The sequence below is a fragment of the Natator depressus genome, chromosome 3 (assembly GCF_965152275.1).
Source record: "Natator depressus isolate rNatDep1 chromosome 3, rNatDep2.hap1, whole genome shotgun sequence".
Lineage (NCBI taxonomy): Eukaryota > Metazoa > Chordata > Testudines > Cheloniidae > Natator > Natator depressus.
In genome coordinates this window covers 95,163,449-95,184,389 of record NC_134236.1, presented here as the reverse complement: position 1 = coordinate 95,184,389, position 20,941 = coordinate 95,163,449, and the positions used below count along the sequence as shown (strand labels likewise).

The window sequence follows — 20,941 nt, the reverse complement described above, 5'->3', positions numbered from 1 at the left end:
TCCAGCAACACTGATGCTGGAAGGCTACAAACAAAGAATGATAGTAATCCAGTTTGGATGCAATAAGCATGAAAACCAGTTTCCAAATCTGTGGGGGGCTCAGCGGGATTTAATCCTGCAACACTTCTTAGAGGATAAAACAAGCTATTTTAATCACATTTTAAATGTGTTTATCAAAGAAAATCCAAGCAAATTCCCAAATTTCTTGTAGATATATAAAACGGGTATCAAAGACCCTCCTAGAGAATTCAGTTGGGTTTTGGTTAGATAAGGTTTTACTGCTAAGTAATGTATAAAATCTTCCCGTTTGACTGGGATTTAGCTTCAGTCACCTGGAAGTCATCCAGCTTTAAACATCTGCAAAACAATTTTGCAAGTGATAAACTGCTTCATTAGGGTCAGTTTGAGAGAAGATAGGTGAAATGGGCTATTATTCTCATAGCAATGGAGATGTAGGTACCAGTAGTACTAAGCTTTCAATGAATTGAAAGACAGCCTTTATACAGTAGCAAACAATAAATGGACAAATGCTGTGGTTTGCTTCTATTTGAGGTCCCAATCTTACAGTCACTAAGGTATGAGACTAATTTACTCATGTAAATAGTCATATTGAGCTCTGATTACTCATATGTGTAAAGTTACTCAAAGGTGTAAGTGTTGCAGGATCAGGACCTAACAGGAGAAGGATTAAAAGAGAATGTAATGTAAAAGAAAAGTCACCAAGGGGTGTGTGTGTGTGTGTGTTTTTCTTATTAAAAACAGCAGCAGATATCAATAAAAACAAGCCTCTACACATTTAATTGTATGTGCTTTTCAGACAAAGTTCAGCTGCAGTACAGGGTTTGTTTTCCCCTCAACAAAACAGTTGGAAAACAGTTGTTCCAGTATTAAATTGTCTTAGAGAAAAATGTTAGGTTTTTTTTGGCTCAGTTTGTAAAGTGTTCATCAGCTCAACAAAATGCCAAATTTCAAAGCATGCCTCTCCCTGAGCAACCTTCCAATCCTGTAAAGACACCATGCAGATTAAATTCAAGGCACTCACACTGGCTATTCTCAGTACTCAAATCATGGTAAGTCTAGCAACTGACCTGAATCTAGAGGATGACACCTTCAAATTCACTCTGCCACCCACTCAGCTATTAAATTGGCTTCCTTTAGGAGATAAGAGAGGCCCATGATTTGGTCCCTATCTGAGATAACCAAGAGTGTGACCATGTGAAATAGAATGGAGAAATGTTCAAGCTGCCTGAATGATATTGGCCAGGTTTTTTTAAAAAAACTGGATGCCTGAAGTTAAGCTTCTAAAGTCCTAGTTAGCCATTTAAATAAGTGACCCAATTTTTCAAAAGTGCTGAGCACCTAGCAGCTCCCATTGAGGTCACTGGACATTCTGTATTATGTAGTGTGCTGTGTAGCACAGGTTTAAAGCATGAGTATATTCTGTGTGTGGCCAAAGAGAAAAGTTCCCAAGTGATATGCAGGGGGTAGTTATTCCAGTTTGAGTGTACTTGGTTTCAGATGTATTCTAATAAACTATCAACATATTCTCTCTCGCTAGACCAAAAAAAGACAGAATGGTCTAAATAATATCAAAATAACAAGCTTAAGCTGTTTTGCGAGCTTGCATTTTGTCAGTCATGCTCAGGAATGCAAGGAACACACTAATCCACTGAAAACAGACATAATTCTTTGCATGTTCTTGAGGCAAACAGCATCTCCCTCTCTGTTTAATTCACCCTGGATTGCTCTTCCTTTCCTTATTTCATATGTATTTTATTCTAATAGGAAGACACCAGCCTGATATTGGCAAAGTTCTGGGGAAAGCTGAGAGCAAGGATTTGATCAGTAATTTCTTTATACTTCATGAATATCTGGCATGGGATTTTAAGTACATTAAGATGCATAATTACCGCTAAAACTGTTTTTTTAAATGACAGAGAGCATAACAAAAGGTGTATAGGAGGCTAGTTGGCACAATTGTGTCAAAAGCATCACACTGCAAGGGATATTAGCGAAACTTGCAGTGGTTCCCCCCGCCAGCCCAATTTCAGATTTTTACAAATGTCACCAAAGGAACATCTTTGCAAACCCAAATAGATTTTTTTTTTTGCACACCTTAATGTAAGGAGGATTTGCAACATGTGCCTCATAGTGGAGATGAGAATGGGGAATTTTGCCTTTGGTCTCTTAAAATTTTTAGTCCATTTTTACAGCATTATACAAAGGTTTTCTATAAAAATGTGCTTAATTAAAAACCAGGACCTGATTCTCAGGTATGCAGTAACCTCTTTACACCACTCTGGCAGTGTAAATTGTTTACTCACTTGCAGTCTCTTGTATACTGCCAGACTGGTACAAAGTAAGTCTCAGTGTAAATGACAATAAGGCCCCAGAAGTTTAATTACATTTCAGAGGCTACTTTATTTGGAGGCAGGTTGGTGTTTATTTTTTGATTGTCTAGAAAAAGTGTTAAACTATTGAGAGGGATGTTTGTGATGATTCATTTGAAAAATCTCTAGACTTGGCGGATGGGGCAGATGCAAGAAATTTTTGTGAGCAAAAGTAAATACTTTGTGGTTCTTTATACCGCTAAAATTCGCTCTTAAATCTTTTATATTGGCCCAGGGTATAAAACAGTACTGGGCAAAAAGTGAAAAAACGTTGCACATTTCTGTGCAATACCATGTCAATGTGACATGTTGAATTTATAGTATGATATGAGCGATATAATGTAACTTAGATATATCTCCAAATATACTTAATCTTCTAACTACTGCTCAAACTCAAAAGCTTTTTTTACACATTGTTCACAGGCAAACTTAAAATTATAGAAAGCTGTCCTGGTCTTCTATGTGGTATAGCGTGTTTTTAGATTAATTCATTGGTAATAAGATAAATATAATAAGGGGGGAAAGCTGTCTTATTTATGCATCAAATAATTATTTTCCTCGTACATTTTATTTGTAGCACTTATAGATCATTGTTCAGATTGTTGCCAGCAATGAGGTTGCTTAAAGCCTGCACTTTGCCTACCTTTGTAACTGAAATTTTCATGTAAGTCTGCTTCTGATTGTGTTTTGCAAGCACAAACCTTACCAGCAAACTCTGCAGTTAGAAACGGTGGTAAACAGAGTTGTATTAAATTTAATTTGACTTATGAAAATACTTACATAATAACATTATAATTCTGTTAGAAAAACAGGTGGTGGTAACCAAGGCTATGGTGCCTAGTCTTTTTACAATAGGAGTCAATTGCAATACTTCTGTTGAACTCAATAGGAGCCGGATCGTATTATACAAATCCATTTAAATGGCATAACAATCCTGTTCATGATTTAACTTTGACTGTCTTAGGTAAAATATATTAAATAGTCTTCACTAGTGCCAGGCAGATAAGGGGAACCTTTCAGTCTATCTGTTAATTTGAAATAAAGAGGACAATAGCTTGGACCGGATTTCTGTCCATCTTAATTGGACTGTGGCTACACTCCTAATGGAAAAGTATGTTTTAGCATAAAACACTTCTTTCTTTCTCTTTCCTAAACAATACTTCGATATAGATCTTAGGATAATGCAGGTTTGCTGGAGAGACTAAGAAGGTGGAATGATTTGTAAGAGGCTGAAAAGTTCTCCTGAAATAGATCAAAAGGACAATTGTGGGTAAAGAAAAAGAAAGCCAGTGAAAGCTTAATTGGATGAACATTTAAAAAATATTCTTATTATCATGTGTGATTCCCTGCACACTAGTGCATATGGCAAGGGGAAGTACTTTATATCTTCATAAAGTGACATTAAGAGTGTGTGTGCATGTATGTATGTATGTGCCAGAAGCATTTGGGGCTTTCACTCTCCTCTTTATTGTAATCTTCATTTTTCATCCCAGTTATGTACATCCTTTCTTCCTTGAGTCCTCTCTGTGTACTCCACAAGAACGATGCAACCAGCCTGCACTGCCACCAAGCTGCAGCAAGTTCCTGGGCCAGTAGTGCAGGATCCTTGTGGTGATGTACGGAGGAAGAAGTGGAGACAGATGGAGCATTGAGTCAGGCAGAGTAGCAGGTGGAAGCACAGCACACAACTAATTGCTGTTGATCGGCAGACTGTGAATTAGTGCTGAATTTCCACACTGTAGAGGCAGGTTATGGACTTGGGAATGCGAAGGAGACAAAGATCTTGTATGGTATGGAGGGGATGACTATGTTGGGGTGAGGCATTGGAAGAGACAGTCTGAGGGGAAAACATTTGGTAGATCCAGATCTAAATTTAATCTAATCCGCACAAGCACAAGAAGGGGGTGTGAAAGTTGAGTTATCCACCTGGCCCTGAGCCACTCTGATAATTGAAAGTATTGCTCTGAAAGTGTTCAGAACATAATTCTTCAGAGGAAAGAGAGCTATGCTTTAAGCTCTTGAGCAATACAAAATTAACATTCACAAGCTTTGTTTTTGGTGAAGAAATTGGCATAATTAGCACTGTATTTGAAGAAATAAAGCAGAATAACTTTAACCCCCAGAAAAATATCTTTTCAAATGTTTTCTGTTTTAACTTATGCACTCAGGAAGCTCTGTTAACAAGCTCAGCAAGGAGCCACTGAGAATCATACATCAGACCGTAGAAGAATCCACTGATTGGCTTTATGGTTTTATTTCTTTACTGTCTGACATCGTATCAACTGATGATGATGACAGTGATGAAGGTATTTGTGATATACAGACTTGTGTAACTGTGCTAACTCATGTTTTACTTGCATTATGTTGACTTACTTAATTTTTAACCTCACAGTCAAAGAAGTCAGGGAAAGCAAATAGAAGTGAACACCTTTGCTAATAAGGAATCAGCTGGCTACTAGGGTTAGAAAACTGATGTCTTTTGTTAGCTTTCATCTCTCATTTCATAGGCAATTACAGAAAATATGTCAGATTTAAATGTTACTAGTGGTGTTTCCAAGTAAAGAGGACTTATTTAGGCTGAGATGATATTTCAAAGAATGGCAGCAGCTCTTCTACATTGTTTCTCTCTACTCTATAAGAATGGAAGGATCTAGAAAATGAAAGAATTAAACGTACAGTCAAAACTTGAGAAATCTAAGACAACACGTTTTTATTTGATATTTGAACAGTAGGGGATAGTATTGGTGGACAAAACTCTGTAACTGGACTGAAGGGAAGTTTGGGTAACAAACATCAATAATTTAACAGTATGGTCTTGGAAATGCTACTAATATGCATCATCTCATGGAGCAGTCAGATACCTTAAACCAAACACCCAACAGTTAGTCTATTTTTATAGTTTTTGAAAGAACCATCTTTTTGTAAACAGATAATCAGTTCAGTAGCATGTGGTGTGGTAACAGATGCACAAGTACTTCATATTATGTTTATCATCATGTACGCATATATGCAGTTAGGCATGATGCTCACAACAGTGTCATACCATATTCCTATTGCTTTGTGTAGCATTCCATCATAACAAAGACGATTAAAACCCAACAGGAACTTAAACTGAATCATTCACCTACTGTATTCATAAACTAGAAGTATCACCTAATTTCTGCCACTGCAAGATGTCTGCATGGGCTTTCATATTAGTATTGTGTACAAATACTAACAGATATGCTATTATATGTAGCTTTATGACTTGGAGACCCTATTCTGAGATGTGATTTACAACCACCATAAGGTCAGTTCTTTGTGTTGCTGAGCAATAAAAAGGGTGCAGTGTTGTTTCTTTGTCAATTTTTTTGAAATTGTGCTGGTGGTCAAAACCATGCAATGAGAAACATTTTTGAGTACGAGAGTGGATTGAGTCAGAGTGGACACACCTACATGAGGATTTGAAAGGATCATAAAATGAGCTAGCCTATACCAATTCCTATATAAAAAGTTAAATCATTTAAATTGCAAGGTTCTGAATGCCTTCTGAGAGGACCTCGGCAACCCTAACTCCATTGACAGTACTCAGGGTGGAGAACAGTCAGCACCTCCCAAGAATCACAGGAGGGACTCAGCATCTCACAGTATTAGGCCCTAAGAGTCTGGTGTATGGGTCTGCTTCTTTGCAATGCTTAAAGCCACGTCACAAGTGGAGCCACAGCATTAGACTTTGGCAACAGACTGTTCCTGCTCCCACTGAAGTCAATGGGACTTTTGCCACTGACATCATTGAAAGCATTATTAGGTTTCTTTTGTTCTGAACTTCGCAAGAAGTGTCATTTGGAATGTTTTCTTTGTAGTCAATGAAAATGGAATTACTGTGCCCATTTTTAAAATATGGATTCAGGTTTATAACTAAACAAATTCCACTCCCATGTCAGTATCCGGCCACATGTTTAACTATAAGTTCTAGAACTTTTTCTGGTGTCTACAATACATTTAACGTATCCGTCCTTCTTCTTAGAAAGCCCACATAGAAGCAGAAGTGTGGGTGTAAATCTAAAATCTCAGAATAGAGTTCTTGTTACTCCACATGTTCAGTATAAAGTTTGAATGCATTTAAAAATGAAAATAAACTAGCATGGAAAAAATTAGTGGCATTGCTACCAGTTATATCTGACTGTTGTGTTTTTTCCATCTAGGTGAAGTGGAACCTCCATTGAAAAAAAAAGGTTGGTTTTCATTGTTATAAATAACACACGCTTTGATGTGTTAAATGTTATTAGGTACTTTTATTATTAAATTAGTACAAACCTACTGTCTCTGTACCACTGGTTCTGTCACTAATTGCTTGTTATTCTACTAACTGTATATGCTGTATGGAAATTGAAATTGTTAGGAATGTCAAATTACAATACAGTTTAAAGTATTGTTTGTTGCTGTGCAGCGTGTTTAGGAGAAGTCTTAATTGTTTCATTATGCTGTGCACCTAAAAATGCTCATAGAAACCCAACAGCACTACTACAGTGTTATTTTAAATGTATTCTCTGCCTATTGACTTGTATTAATGTTCATTTGTGTTGCATACATGCCTGGAAAGAACAGACACCTGTTAGGAAGCAGTAGGGAATATAAAAGTATTCACCTCTTGGCCAGATTTATAGTAAAAGCTGAAGTAAGGGCTGTCTGTATACTTCTGAAAATAACTTGTATAGTTACCACTGGAGTTTGGTAGAAAACAAAGAGGAAGTAAGTAGAACTGTGATACAAATCTTTCTAAATATTGCCATGTAGAAACACAAAACTTAAGTTCAGCTTCTGTTAACTCAAAAGGAAAATCTGTTGGAAGACCCAGGATATTGTTAATAGGATATAGAGCCCCTCATTTCTAGTTTACTGTTCAGACTGAGCACAGTTTGGTAATAATAACAAAAGTCGTTACCACCTGTTGATGTTTCCGTGATCTACATGATAAGAGTTTAATATCTATCAAATTTCCAATAGATAAATGTCCATATCACGGAAACTATCACTGCCACACTAAGGGTGCAATCCAGCTTTCTCTGAATTACCTGGAGTTGTATTAAGCCCTTAGCACCTTTTTTGGCAGTCTCAGCAGAGAGGTCAAGAACTGAATGGGCATGGAGAACAGGATCATCTACTCATCCTTATGAGCGATCCCTTCCTGTCAAAATTGTGGCAAACTGGTAGGCAGTGTGGGAAAGCTTGCTCTCCTGTTACCTATGATTTATGGGTGGGATTTTTTCAGCATTGGACTAACTCAGTTCCCAATGAAACCATTGGGAAGTATTCCATTGACTTCAGTTGAAGCAGTTAGGCCACTAATGCACAGCATTACTTATCCTTCAACTGATGTGACTATAGCGCTACCACCATTGCCTTTGATGAAGAACAGCTGATTGAAGCTGAACCCCAGCAAGACAGAGGTAATGCTCGTGGGTGCAGAAAAGCATTGTGAAGCATTTGCACCCCATCAGGCAGTCCTCTTCGGCTGAAGGGGACATATTCACAATTAGTTAATTCAGTCCATAGTTTAGGAGTGCTCCTGGATTGCTCACTGACACTAAGCTTTCAGCTAGCAGCATCCACAAACAATATTTTCTACCATCTCCAGCTCGCTAGGAGACTTTGTCCCAGGTGGATGTTGACCTGGACTTTGTTATGTACCCCTTTGTCACTTTCCGTGTGGACTACAGCAATATAATATACCTGGGACCAAAGCCACAAGCCCTTAAACTCCAACCAGTGCAGAATGCTGCGGCATGTCTCCTCAGCAACATAGTCTACCAAGAATACATCGTACCTGTCTCTGCTGTCTACACTGGCTTCTCATCTGGAATATGGAGTCACGTTAAAGGTTTCGATCCTTATCTTCGACGTGCTCAATGACCTGGGCCCAGCATTTCTGAAAGATTTGCCAGAAGGTCTGGGATGAAGACAAAGGCAGACAATTCTGCTCCTTGGGCATTATGGAACTTTGTATCATAGCTATAAAGCTCATCTCAACAGGAGACAAAACAGTCTTGGGGGCTGGTCTGAGACTATGGAATGAACTCCCCCAGAAACTAAAGACCATCAGAAACCTACTCGCCATCTGCTGCAAGTGCAAGATGCGCTTCTTTGACCTGCTTTCTCTAACATAAACACATAATAGCATGTACTTTTAGAAACAAAATCCCCAAACTCTACCAAAATAAAACATCAGCACACACATGTCCCCCCTCAGTCTTCTCTTCTCCAGACTAAACAAACGCATTTTTTTCAATCTTTCCTCATAGGTCCTGTTTTCTAAACCTTTAATTATTTTTGTTGCTCTCCCCTGGACTTTCTCCAATTTGTCCCCATCTTTTCTGAAATGTGGTGCCCAGAACTGGACACAGTACTCCAGTTGAGGCCTTATCAGCATGGAGTAGAGTGGAAGAATTGCTTCTTGTGACTTGCTTACACCACTCCTGCTGATGCGTCCCAGAATGATGTTTGCTTTTTTTGCAACAGTGTTACACTTACAAATTTGTGATCCACTATAACCCCAGATCCCTTTCCGGAGTATTCCTTCCTAGTTACATCCCATTTTGTATGTGTGCAATTGATTACTCCTAAGTGGAGTACTTTTCATTTGTCGTTATTGAATTTCATCTTGTTTAGTTCAGGCCATTTTTCCAGTTTTTCCAGATCCTTTTTAATTTTAAATCTATTCTACAAAGCACTTGCAACTCCTCTCAGCTTGGAATCATCCACAAACTTTATAAGTGTACTCTCTATGCCATTATCTAAATCATTTATGAAGATATTAAACAGAACCAGATCCAGAACCGAACCCAGTGGGAACCCACTCGATATGCCCTTCCAGCTTGACCGTGAACCACTGATAACTACTCTCTGGGAATGGTTTTCCAACCAGTTATGCTCCCATCTTATAGTAGCTCCATCTAGGTTATATTTCCCTAGTTTGTTTATGGGAAGGTCATGTGAGACTGTATCAAAAGCCTTCCTAAAGTCAAGACATACCACATATACCACTTCCCACACATCCACAAAGAATGTTTGTTACCCTGTCAAAGAAAGCTATTAGGGTCATTTGACATGATTTGTTCTTGATAAATCCATGTTCACTGTTACTTATCACATTATCTTTTAGGTGTTTGCAAATTCATTGCTTGATTATTTGCTCCATTATCTTTCTGGGTACTGAAGTTAAGCTGAATGGTCTGTAATTCCAGGAGTTGTCCTTATTACCCTTTTTAATAGACTGGAACTATGTTTGCCCTCTTGCACTCCTCTGGAATCTCTCCCGTCTGCCATGAGTTTTCAAAGACACTCGCTAATGGCTCACATATCTTCTCAGTGAGCTCCTTGAATATTCTTCAGTTCTCAGGTCTATCAGCCAGCGTATTTTGTGTGCACTAACAGTCTACACAAAATTCTCACTATCTTGGAAGTACCATAATTGCAAACACACTAAAAGTTGGTTGATACCACAGTCAAGTTATTTACTGAGAAAATGTTCAAGGGAATAGTAAGGACACCACAGTAATGATAAGGAAAGAAGAAGAAAGGAAGAATAATAATGATAATTATGAGCCTGAAGAAAGCAAAGATAACCTTGACACGGATGCAAATTGCAGGCAAAGATAATAGGGATACAAATAATGACAATGAAGGTGGTACATGTAACAGGGCTAATATTGGTGTCAGTAGCCACTAGAAAGGCTTATCATAGTACATTCTTTGCCAAAATTAATTTCTTCAGCATTATCAAATATTTAGTCACTGGAGAAGACTGAACATTTATATTGTGCAGAAAAAAAATTGTAACCATCAGGTGACATGGTGAAAAAGTATTCTGTAAAGAGCTTTGCAATGTTTAACAATGTGTACTCAGTGCATGCTAAAATTGTTCAGCGTTTCCATGAAAACTATTCAGAAGTCTAATAATGGTTTCTACAAGACTTAATATGTTTTAGCTTTCATTTTTGTAAATCAATGGTTATAGTTGATAATGTTGATTTATGTTTCAGGGTTAGTAAAACATTTATGGACAAATCAATTTATTTGACAACTGTATGTTTAGTTTTTTTGTATGCTTCTTTTATTAAAATTTCTTGTTATAACAGGAGAGTTTTATTCATCGCGTCTTATATGCTTATGCCTCTGCAGTCTAAGCCCGGTATCATAGTCTGTTTCTATGAGGATATTTATTGATGAAAGCAAAATGAGACTGATAATCTTTTGAATCTTTGGGATGGGGGAGAAAGCAATGTTATTACTCTTCAACATTCTAGAACTGTAGAATAGAATAATAGTTTACATAAGGCTAATTTAAAGTTAATTTTCAAATATATAGATTAGTGATACTATGTACAAATTAATATTTTTACATATGGAAGTTATTCTCAATCTTTGGAATTTAGGATATGACCAAAGGCCATTGAAATCAATAGGTCTTAGATCAGGGTTTATTTTATATTTCACAGTTTTAACTTAACATTCTTCCTTTGTTTTAGTTGAAATTCACCCTGCGAGCAAAAAAAAAGGTGAGTGAATTTTAAAGCAATCTTAGTTTAATAAAAAAGAATGAGCTTAATAATAAATTAAGTTAGAAATATCTATGCAAGTAAAGCATTGACATGGCAGTAGATGCTGGCACTGGCTGAATATTATTTAGTAGACTTTTATTGGTGTAACAGATGTTGATATGCATAAAAACAGAGGAAACTTGGGATTTCTGAAACACACAGAAGCACTCAGATATACTGTGGTAATGGAGGCTACATATACCTAGACAGATACATAAATGCAAGGGCCTGATCCTATTGTTCTTATACAGACACAAACTCACATTAGCCCTGTCTTTCTAAAAATTAAATCACATTCCACCTAGTACATTAAAAATAGAAATTTTAGATATCAAATAGAGGAAAATGGCAACGTTTCTGTTTCATATTAGTCTTCAGGGTGTGATAATCATGTGATTTCCTAGTTTGTAGAACCTCAAATTCTAGGCAGTGATTTATCTGGAGAAGAAGAAAAGATATTGTATAGGGATTTCCACCCTCCCTGTTCCCTAGACGTATTGATTTTTCACAGTAGTGAAGCAAGAAACACTAGAACTTTCTCATGAAAATTGGGAGAAACTAGCCTAATTATGCAGATAAATAAAGCTCCTTGACAACCAGCTTAGTTGGAATTCTCTAAATTCAAATGAGTTAATGAAATAATATGCTTTTTTGGGGGGTGGGATAGAAGGATACTAGGAGACTAAAAACATACTAGAGAACTGTCTTAGTAATTATGTGCTGTATGGATACAGTCTGCCTGCCCACACACTATGAACTGCAAGATCAGGGCCAAAAGTTCAATGTATAAATATCAGTAGGTGAGTGAAACTACTATCTCATTAGATTGTTGTGAACAGTTAGTTTTCATATCAAGATTTGAAAGCAGACATTTTACATATTTCAATCTTTTTTCCAAAAATTTCACATAGCTATAACTGATAGTTAACCATGCTCTTTTGTCTTTCCCTCTTCTAGGAGCTTATCAACATAAAAAAAAATTGTAGACTCATTTATATGCAATAAAAGTGATATATCAATATAGCTTTGTCATACATATAAAGGGAAGGGTAAACCCCTTTAAAATCCCTCCTGGCCAGAGGAAAACTCCTCTCACCTGTAAAGGGTTAAGAAGCTAAAGGTAACCTCGCTGGCACCTGACCAAAATGACCAATGAGGAGACAAGATACTTTCAAAAGCTGGGAGGAGGGAGAGAAACAAAGGGTCTCTGTCTGTCTATATGCTGCTTTTGTCGGGGATAGACCAGGAATGGAGTCTTAGAACTTTTAGTAAGTAATCTAGCTAGGTATGTGTTAGATTATGATTTCTTTAAATGGCTGAGAAAAGAATTGTGCTGAATAGAATAACTATTTCTGTCTGTGTATCTTTTTTGTAACTTAGGGTTTTGCCTAGAGGGATTCTCTATGTTTTGAATCGAATTACCCTGTAAGGTATCTACCATCCTGATTTTACAGAGGGGATTTCTTTACTTCTATTTACTCCTATTTCTATTAAAAGTCTTCTTGTAAGAAAACTGAATGCTTTTTCATTGTTCTCAGATCCAAGGGTTTGGGTCTGGGGTCACCTATGCAAATTGGTGAGGTTTTTTATCCAACATTTCCCAGGAAAGGGGGGGTGCAAGTGTTGGGAGGATTGTTCTTAAGATCCAAGGGTCTGGGCCTGTAGTCACCTAGGCAAACTGGTGAGGCTTTTTACCAAACCTTGTCCAGGAAGTGGGGTGCAAGGTTTTGAGAAGTATTTGGGGGGAAAGACGTTTCCAAACAGCTCTTCCCCAGTAACCAGTATTTGTTTGGTGGTGGTAGCAGCCAATCCAAGGACAAAGGGTGGAATATTTTGTACCTTGGGGAAGTTTTGACCTAAGCTGGTAAAGATAAGCTTAGGAGGTTTTCATGCGGGTCCCCACATCTGTACCCTAGCGTTCAGAGTGGGGGAGGAACCTTGACAAGTTTATTCCAGTTCAGGAAGCAAAACAATCCAGACCAATATAAGGTACCTTTATGCCAATATAAGTTCATCCACATCAGAGTTTATACTGGTAAAAATTCACACTGCTAACCAACTTACTTCTCATGGTATAACTTTTCTAGTATAGACTTTTGAGATTAGGACCATAGGCTCTTAAGTCATATAGTGACTTTTTAAAATGTTATCCAATAGCTCATCTGGAAGAATACTGAGGATGGGCAAGAATCCTTTGGATGATATTCATGCTTCATAAATATTTAGACTAGAAAATAAAAATATTTCTAAACCTAAATTTCTTCCTTCAAGCTGTAAATAGGCTAGGAAACCAAATATTTGAATAGCATGAATGCAACCTGAAAAGTATGGCCCCTTATTGAATTTGCCTATATGGCTGATGTTTGTGATTTGGGAAATTAATTATTCCATGCACTCATCCCTAGAGTATATACTTATTTGCATCTTTAGTGTTTTCTTTTGTATCTCCATAAGGCAATATTCATTTTTCTGCATAAGAGTTCTTCTTTCCCAGCTCTGTAAAGTGTTGTCTATTTCTCTCTAAGCTTCTTCTCACTATAAAGTGTTTTGTGAATTTTTGTGTAAGGAGCAATGTCTTTAAAAAATATCTTCAGAACTGGGTGAATGCCAAAAACACACAAAAAAACTACTTCCCCAGATAGTTTTTTATTTGATTTTTGTTATCATCAATTTCTGTTATGAATGTTTTCTCTTGACAATGCCATCTTGCTATTTATACTGATCAAACCAGCAATAGCATATCCACTGTAAGGGGAACTCTTTAAAATATGAAGAAAATATTTTTCAGATTATCTAAAGAAAACACAACTACCTACCCTTAGGCACGAGTGAATTTTCAATTCCAGGATTTTCTTTTTCTTTCTTTCTTTTTTTCTTTTTTTTTTCTTTTCGCTGTGGGAAGAAAGGTTTTTAACTTGGGTTGATATCACAGGGCATCCCAATCCAAAATGTACTGCTTTCTTGTGAAAGATGCACAAAAAATGAGTTCCTGACTCCAATGGTCATGAAAGATCCTTTGGATAGAAGTGAAGTAGCACTTGGTGTTTCAGAGCGTTTAGCTTCCCTCCAGCATATCACAGTCCAAATGACGCTACTGAGCTCTTTTAGTTTGTGCTCCTGCCCCAGCAGAGGGTAGCTGAGTTTGTTGCTGTTAAAGAGGGAAGAGGAGGATCTGAGTTTGATCTCTTTTCTGGTTGGGGGTCCATTGTGCCACAGTTGGAGTGAAGAGAGCCTGAAAATCAGACTTAGTAGGTGGGAGTTAGGGGAAGACATGAAGAAATGTCTTACTTTCCATAAGAATAACATGTGCGTCCTTCTGATCAAAATCCTCTCTCAGGAGATCCCGGGGTCCTGTATTTTTTCTACAGAGCAAACCCAATGGCTCTTCTTCGCCTCCTCCTATTGATTTCAGGGGTAGGAGAGGTGGCAAACAGTCTCTCCAGATTTTTGTACCGCAGAATGCACAGCATATATAGGTTTCAGAGTAACAGCCGTGTTAGTCTGTATTCGCAAAAAGAAAAGGAGTACTTGTGGCACCTTAGAGACTAACCAATTTATTTGAGCATAAGCTTTCGTGAGCTACAGCTCACTTCAGTATGCATCCGATGAAGTGAGCTGTAGCTCACGAAAGCTTATGCTCAAATAAATTGGTTAGTCTCTAAGGTGCCACAAGTACTCCTTTTCTTTTAGCATATATAGGAACTTTATTCTGCACATCAGGCCCCAAGAATGAGGTAAGTGAATCCAATAACAGTGGTGTGTTTACATTGACTTTCCAGTTGAGTAGCTGCTGCAAAACAAGGACCCTGCCAGATGTCTGTACTCTTATTAATAATCTAAGAAGGATGAGATATGGTAATACTCTGGATGGTATTTGGTAGAAAATTGTTAGGGTAGGACAAATGTTCTTGCTGTTTTCAAAAGACAGGAGCTTGAGAAATATTCTTCAGGTTTGGTCCTATATTTTTATATAGCACAGAAGATTGAATGGATTTATAATGGAAGAGCAGTCCTTGATGGTAACAAAACTTAGCAGCTATTTTATTAGCACACACATTGTTTTACGTCAATCAGAGTAAGATTTTTTTTCATCTGCAATAGGATAGGTAATAGAGCTCTGGCACTGATGCTTAACTGAAGACCCTCCACCATTTCTTCCTCACTTTAAGTATTGTAAAGAAAATAAAGCTGACATTTTTAAAGCCTTATCCTCCCCAGAAATGCTCTCAAAAGAGACTTTTAGACAGAATATAATGTTAGATGTAATTAACCACAGACCATGATAAAATAGCCTCTTTATTTCTAGATTGATTACAAAACCCATAATTTGTAATAACTTGTCCAATCTCTCTTCAGTGAGATAGAATTCATGAAAAAGAAAAGACTCTAAATGAACTTTACTTTCCCTGGGAAAATTTAACTAACTTTTGGTTGGACCCAGGGTTCCATCTCTGACTCATTAATTCTTCATTTGAGAGGCACAGTGCAAAATTCCTATAGGAATTTTATTCCTCTTCTTGCCCTCTTCTGTTTGACACAGGTTCAGAGTTTATTAGTGTTAGAACATCAGGAAAGTACTGAAAGCATGCCCAGAATGAGGTACGTTGCGTTGGACATGTTGAGCGGGGTCCCAGAAAAAAAGATTTATATATTTTTGAGTTGGGGGAGGAAGAAATCTGTATTAAAAATTAATTGGCGTTAAGAGGTCTTCTAGTATCCCCCATTTCTCCCTACTTTATCCTTTCAAAGCCCTCAATCACTGTGATGCTCCTTCATATGAGAAAGGTTACATGTTTCTTGCTGGACATCAGAGCTCTTGAACATCTGCCAGAAGGGATTACTCAAGTCAGAGACAATGTAAAATGCTGCCTTCCCTTAGATGAAAAATTGCCCTATATATTAGAGTTGATCAGAAGATTTTTTCCTGTTGAAAAATCAAAAATTGATTGGCCAAAAAACAAAATAGTTTTGGAAATGCTACAGTGGTGCCTCAAGCTGCATCCCCTCTCTAGGCCAGGCTCCCTAGTTGGCCTACATATCAGATGATGCACCATGTTCTCACTTTGTGATGTGGGGGGGCGGTACATCATGATGAACCACAATTTCCACGAGACACCAAGGCAGTATAGCTGAATCTAATATTTTCCATGGAAAGCAGACACTTTGAAAAATTGTATTTACTCAAAATCCCAATGTTTCATGGAAACCGTTTAGAGTGGAACATTTTTGACTGACCTACTATATATTCTAAAATGCCCAGGCACATCATTACCATGGTAAAAGATCAGTGCCAATGTTCCATGACTTAATAATAAAATTCTCCTTTCATGACTAAAAATAGCAATGTATTGCTTTATCACCCCATCTGTCCTTGAGACCCCAGAACAAAAACATTTTATTTTGTAGCAGAAAGAATATGATTTGAGTCATAGCAGATGGAAAAAGGCATATATTTCATTGATCCCAAAGTAGTAGCATATAAACAGAGGTAGTCATATCAAATTTAGCTTTAGTTTCTCTGTAGGTATGCAGGAGGTTGTGGGGAATGGGGATAATTACGTTTCTCTTGCCACAAGCTGGAAAATTTGGCGATTATCAAAATATCACCTCATGATCAAAACTCTTTTGGGTTGATGATAGGGATGCTGCTGGTCAGTCTATGCTAATGTTTTTACCATGGATAGCTTGGGTGGAGCTCCACCAATGCTAAGAGATTACTTAAAATGTGTGGGGTCAGATCCTAATCGATGCTAAATTCGTTTTGCACTGTTTCTGCAGCACAAAGCAGGCCTAATTCTGATTTCAGTGGCCATCTGAAGATTTGCTTAAAGCGTACAGTAGCACAAAGCCTCTCGGTCTGGCCCTGCACCACTCAGTGGAGGGGACTGTCTCAACGGAAGGAGGCATAGCTCGATCACTACTGCATTCTGGCTATCTCCAGCTGCCATAAAAGCCCTCCAGGAGTTATTGTCTTTCGCTATAAATTAGAGCATGTGTGAGGCAACTTCAACTTAATCCTGGCAGCTCCAAGGATCAGGGGAGCATAAAAGATATAGCTTATTTTAAAGTCTACACCATCAACTCTTTGGCCAGTCCCAAAAGCTAGGCCCATAGGGTAGACGTAATCTCAGAGTTAATTCTCACAGTCAGAAATATTTGCAATTTATTTTTTTGTATTGTGGCTACTATAAAGACTTGGTGTTTTGCATAGACTGTGGCTCCATGAAATGTTAACATTTTGTTGGGAATGAGTCTTTTGTACAAAATATTTCCCCCCTACCCCCCGATTAAAATAGCTTTCATCCTAACCAGCCTCTTCCACCTACAGTAGAGCTAGACCACAGCTGTACAGTTTTGAATGTCTGCTAAGGAGACTAACAAGGGGAGAATTGACTACAATTCTCTATAAAGACAATGTCTAAGAGCAAGTTAAAAATGACCTCTCTGAAGCTCCTAACCCAGCTCATTCCAGCTCTCGCTTTGTGGTTCGTTTACACCCCCAGCAACTTGCCAGGTTAATCATGCACCTGATGCTAGGTAGGCTAGATAAACCAGCAGGGATATAGTCCAGCTTAGTTGTGGGCAGCAGCTATAGGGCTTCTGGCTGCAGGAGGCAGAGTAATTAACCCTAATTTTAGCAGGCCCTTTGGGTGGGGTCCATTCCCCTTTTCACATATGTACATTTTTGAGAAACTGAAGGTTTTAAAAACTCAAAGGACCAGATCCACAAAGATGTTTAAGCTCCTAACTTCCATTGATTTCAGTGGAAGTTAGGAGCCTAAACACCTTTGTAGATCTGGGCCAAAATGTTTACTCTCACTGCCTGTAAAAGCATTTTTGTTTTGTATAGCAAAAGGTATGGGGGGAGAACAAACACAGCCTGAAACCAGGATCAGTTGGTATAGTTTACTCAGCAAAAGACACATACAAATATAACCCCTTAAAATCAATCCAATCTCTACTGATGAAATTTAAAACAATTGTTGATATTAAAACCCCAATTCACTCTCAGAGTGACTGGCTAATATTAAAGCAGAGAGATGGTGGTTAAGGGACCAGACTAGGCTTCAGGGGATCAGAGTTCAGTCACCAGCTCTGATATTGGTTTCCTGTGTGACCACAGGTAAGTCATTTAATCATAAAGCTCCCTATTTAGGAAATGGGAACAATAATATTTCCTTTCAACCATATTCTTCTTCTTTGTTTTTGTTTGTTTGGTTTACATTGTAAGCTCTTTGGAGAAGGGACAGTCTCTCACTGTGTGCAGGTACAGTGCCTAACACAATGGGCCCTGTCCTCAGTTTGGTCCTTTAGGTGGTACCATAATGCACATTATTACAACTGAATACTTATTAACAGTGAGCAGCCAAACAAGAGCACAGTAAAATAAGCAGACAGGAAATGAACCATTTGTTGATGGAAGAGTAAAAACCTCCTCCTGCCTCATCATGAAGAGGCTATGGGTCTTTATTCATACTAATGTGAGGCTGAACTGTGCTGAGAGGGCACCTCTAGTATAAAGTGCTTCAGGAAACTATAATTTACTTCTCTTTCCCCCTCCCTCCTCTTACTAATGCTTGGTCTTTGTAGTGCACAGGGAGAGCAGGGCTGTTAGCAGACACTGTAAACTCTTGATAAAGAAAATTAACATGGTAAAGGCTGGGTGGGGAGGAAGCAAGGAGGGAGGAGAAGCAGAGCTTCCAAAACTGCTTGTTCAGCAGGGATTTTCAATCAAGCTGCAGATTTAGCCCATGTAAATCTGACTGTCATCAGACTATCAGCTTCTTTTGGGTCAACAGCATACAGCTGTGCAGACCTCCTAACAATATAGTCAGTGAATGTAGCTCCTGTCAGAGTTTGCAAATGGTTGGCGAGCAGGCTGCTAGCTTTTCTTCTCGGAGGCATTTAAAACAATTGTACTGCATGTTCTGTATATCCTCAGAATGCTAGATAAGTCAAGCAGTGCCCACATTTTAGGAAATAAACTCTTTGTCCCTTCTAAAAGCTAGCAACATGGGGAAAATGATCATTTTTAAAGCCTGCTTGATAACTAGAAAAACCTAACAATGAAATAAATCTTTTAAAATACATATTCCTTTGCAATAATTTAATAAACTGTGCTGCCATCTCATCAAGAATCAGGATGGTTGCCTTGGTGACAAAGATTATCCTTGCTGCTGCTTGATTCTGTCATTTTTCTCAACATGAATTCATAATATTTAGGATTTATTAACAGTATGTCACATTGATAGAGATAAATTGTGTGCTTTAAACTGGCCATGTAAGTCTTCTATGATATTACAGCTGCTTTGTCAACTCAGAAATAAGATATGATGTGATTACTAGAAAATTAAAACTATTTGTCATAAAGGGAAGACACAGAGTATCAAAACGGCAGAGAAAAAATCCTCAATAGAAAAATCCGATGTTTCGCTATTTTAAATATTTGGAGTTAGTTAGCTGTTACCATTTTATGGCTTGTAAATTAATCAAATTCAATCAACATAGATCGTATACTTGTTTCTGCTGGTAACATTTAACTTGTAATGTGCAGAAATAATGTATTCTAGAGTGTCATATTTTCTGCTGGCTCCAACTGCCTACAGAGATTAAGGAAAAAATCCTAGTGAAGGCAAATTTTGCAAGTTCAGAGTGTATTTTATATATTCAATTTCTTTAAGGACTTTGCATGATATGTTGTGTCGTAAGCGTTGCTGTAGGTTAGATAATCCATTCAGAAATCTTGAATGTTTCTGGTTGGGAGTTATCTCAGTTAAATAGTTTGTTCAGAAATATTCATGTCAGATTGGATCTGCCTCCGATATGTCATGGGGTCAATTTAGGTTATCTGCTGTATTTACCATATTGGGTATATGAACATTTTTGAAATAAATTACTGTGTGATCCACTTAAACCATTACAAGGGGAAAACCAAACAAAGACTATATCTGAAACACAAGAATTTCCTTGGATTTTGACAGGGATGGGATGGGGAGGCAAGCAATGTATTTGAATAATTTGAAGTCAGTGGAGCTATGGTAGTTTACACCAGTTGAGGATCTCCTAACAGTCCGCAATGTTTGAACCTGTGTGCATGATTCTGCTAATAGCATAAAATTTATCAGTCTATGGGCCTGATTCAGAAATGCTATGTGAAGCTACGTAAAATATGCTCTCCTTACACTGCTCTAGAGCTACGTACACATGCTGGCTCAGATCTACAAAGGATTTAGGCTCGTATGGCCCAGTTTTAGGCACTGCTGTAATCCACAACTGCCCCATTCAGCTGCTGCCTAACCCTGTAGGTGTCTAAACTCACTTGTCCAACTATACCGAAAAAAGGACAGGAGACGTTTGATGTGGTTTTAACAGGTTGCGACTTTATCATTAGATGGGACTATCTGGCAGATAAAAATGCACAGTGCAGGTAACCCCAAGTTCATTCAATAACCACTTAGGGGGCTTCTGCCACTGCCCACTTTTTCCATCCAGGTACCCCAGCCAACCCAGTCCTTGGACCTTGCCATCCACCTGCCTTGTAGGAGGGTTAAGGTGGGCTATAAGAAAGGGGAGTTGGTTCACTGCTGTACCATTCATAGGAGCCCTAACCCCACTGCCCCTCAGCTCCATTCCTTTAACCAACACCTCCTTTTTAAGTCCTGAACCAAGCCATATATCTGGTCACTGTATCCCTTCTCTATGGAGTACCTGCACTGGACATCTGCCCTACACTTACATCATGAGTTGTGACATACAGTCTACCGCTCTTCATGCCACAAGTCAACAAAGCTTTTCCTAACCCACTATGGCGAAGGTCAATCTGGTGGTAAGGGAAAAATTCCTTCTCAGCCCCCCTTGAAAAAAGGGGTGGCTAATGCAATGCCCATAGCAGGTCTTACCAAACCTGGTATTTCAACACCTAAAGGGGAGGGAAGGTGGGTGCTGCCTCTGCCTGCTCTGTGTAAAATGGGG

General features: G+C 38.2%; 1 protein-coding gene across 25 annotated transcripts in view; it reads left to right on the top strand.

Annotated features, from left to right (window-relative positions):
- The window catches only part of TRDN (triadin), a 303,373-nt gene that overhangs the window by 56,164 nt on the left and 226,268 nt on the right, over positions 1-20,941 (top strand). For all 25 annotated transcript variants that reach the window (XM_074948360.1, XM_074948348.1, XM_074948350.1 and 22 more), the window contains exons 3-5: positions 4,559-4,696; positions 6,575-6,604; positions 10,898-10,927. In XM_074948360.1, the coding sequence (XP_074804461.1) occupies positions 4,559-4,696; positions 6,575-6,604; positions 10,898-10,927 (198 nt within the window). The remainder of the gene's footprint in view (positions 1-4,558; positions 4,697-6,574; positions 6,605-10,897; positions 10,928-20,941) is intronic.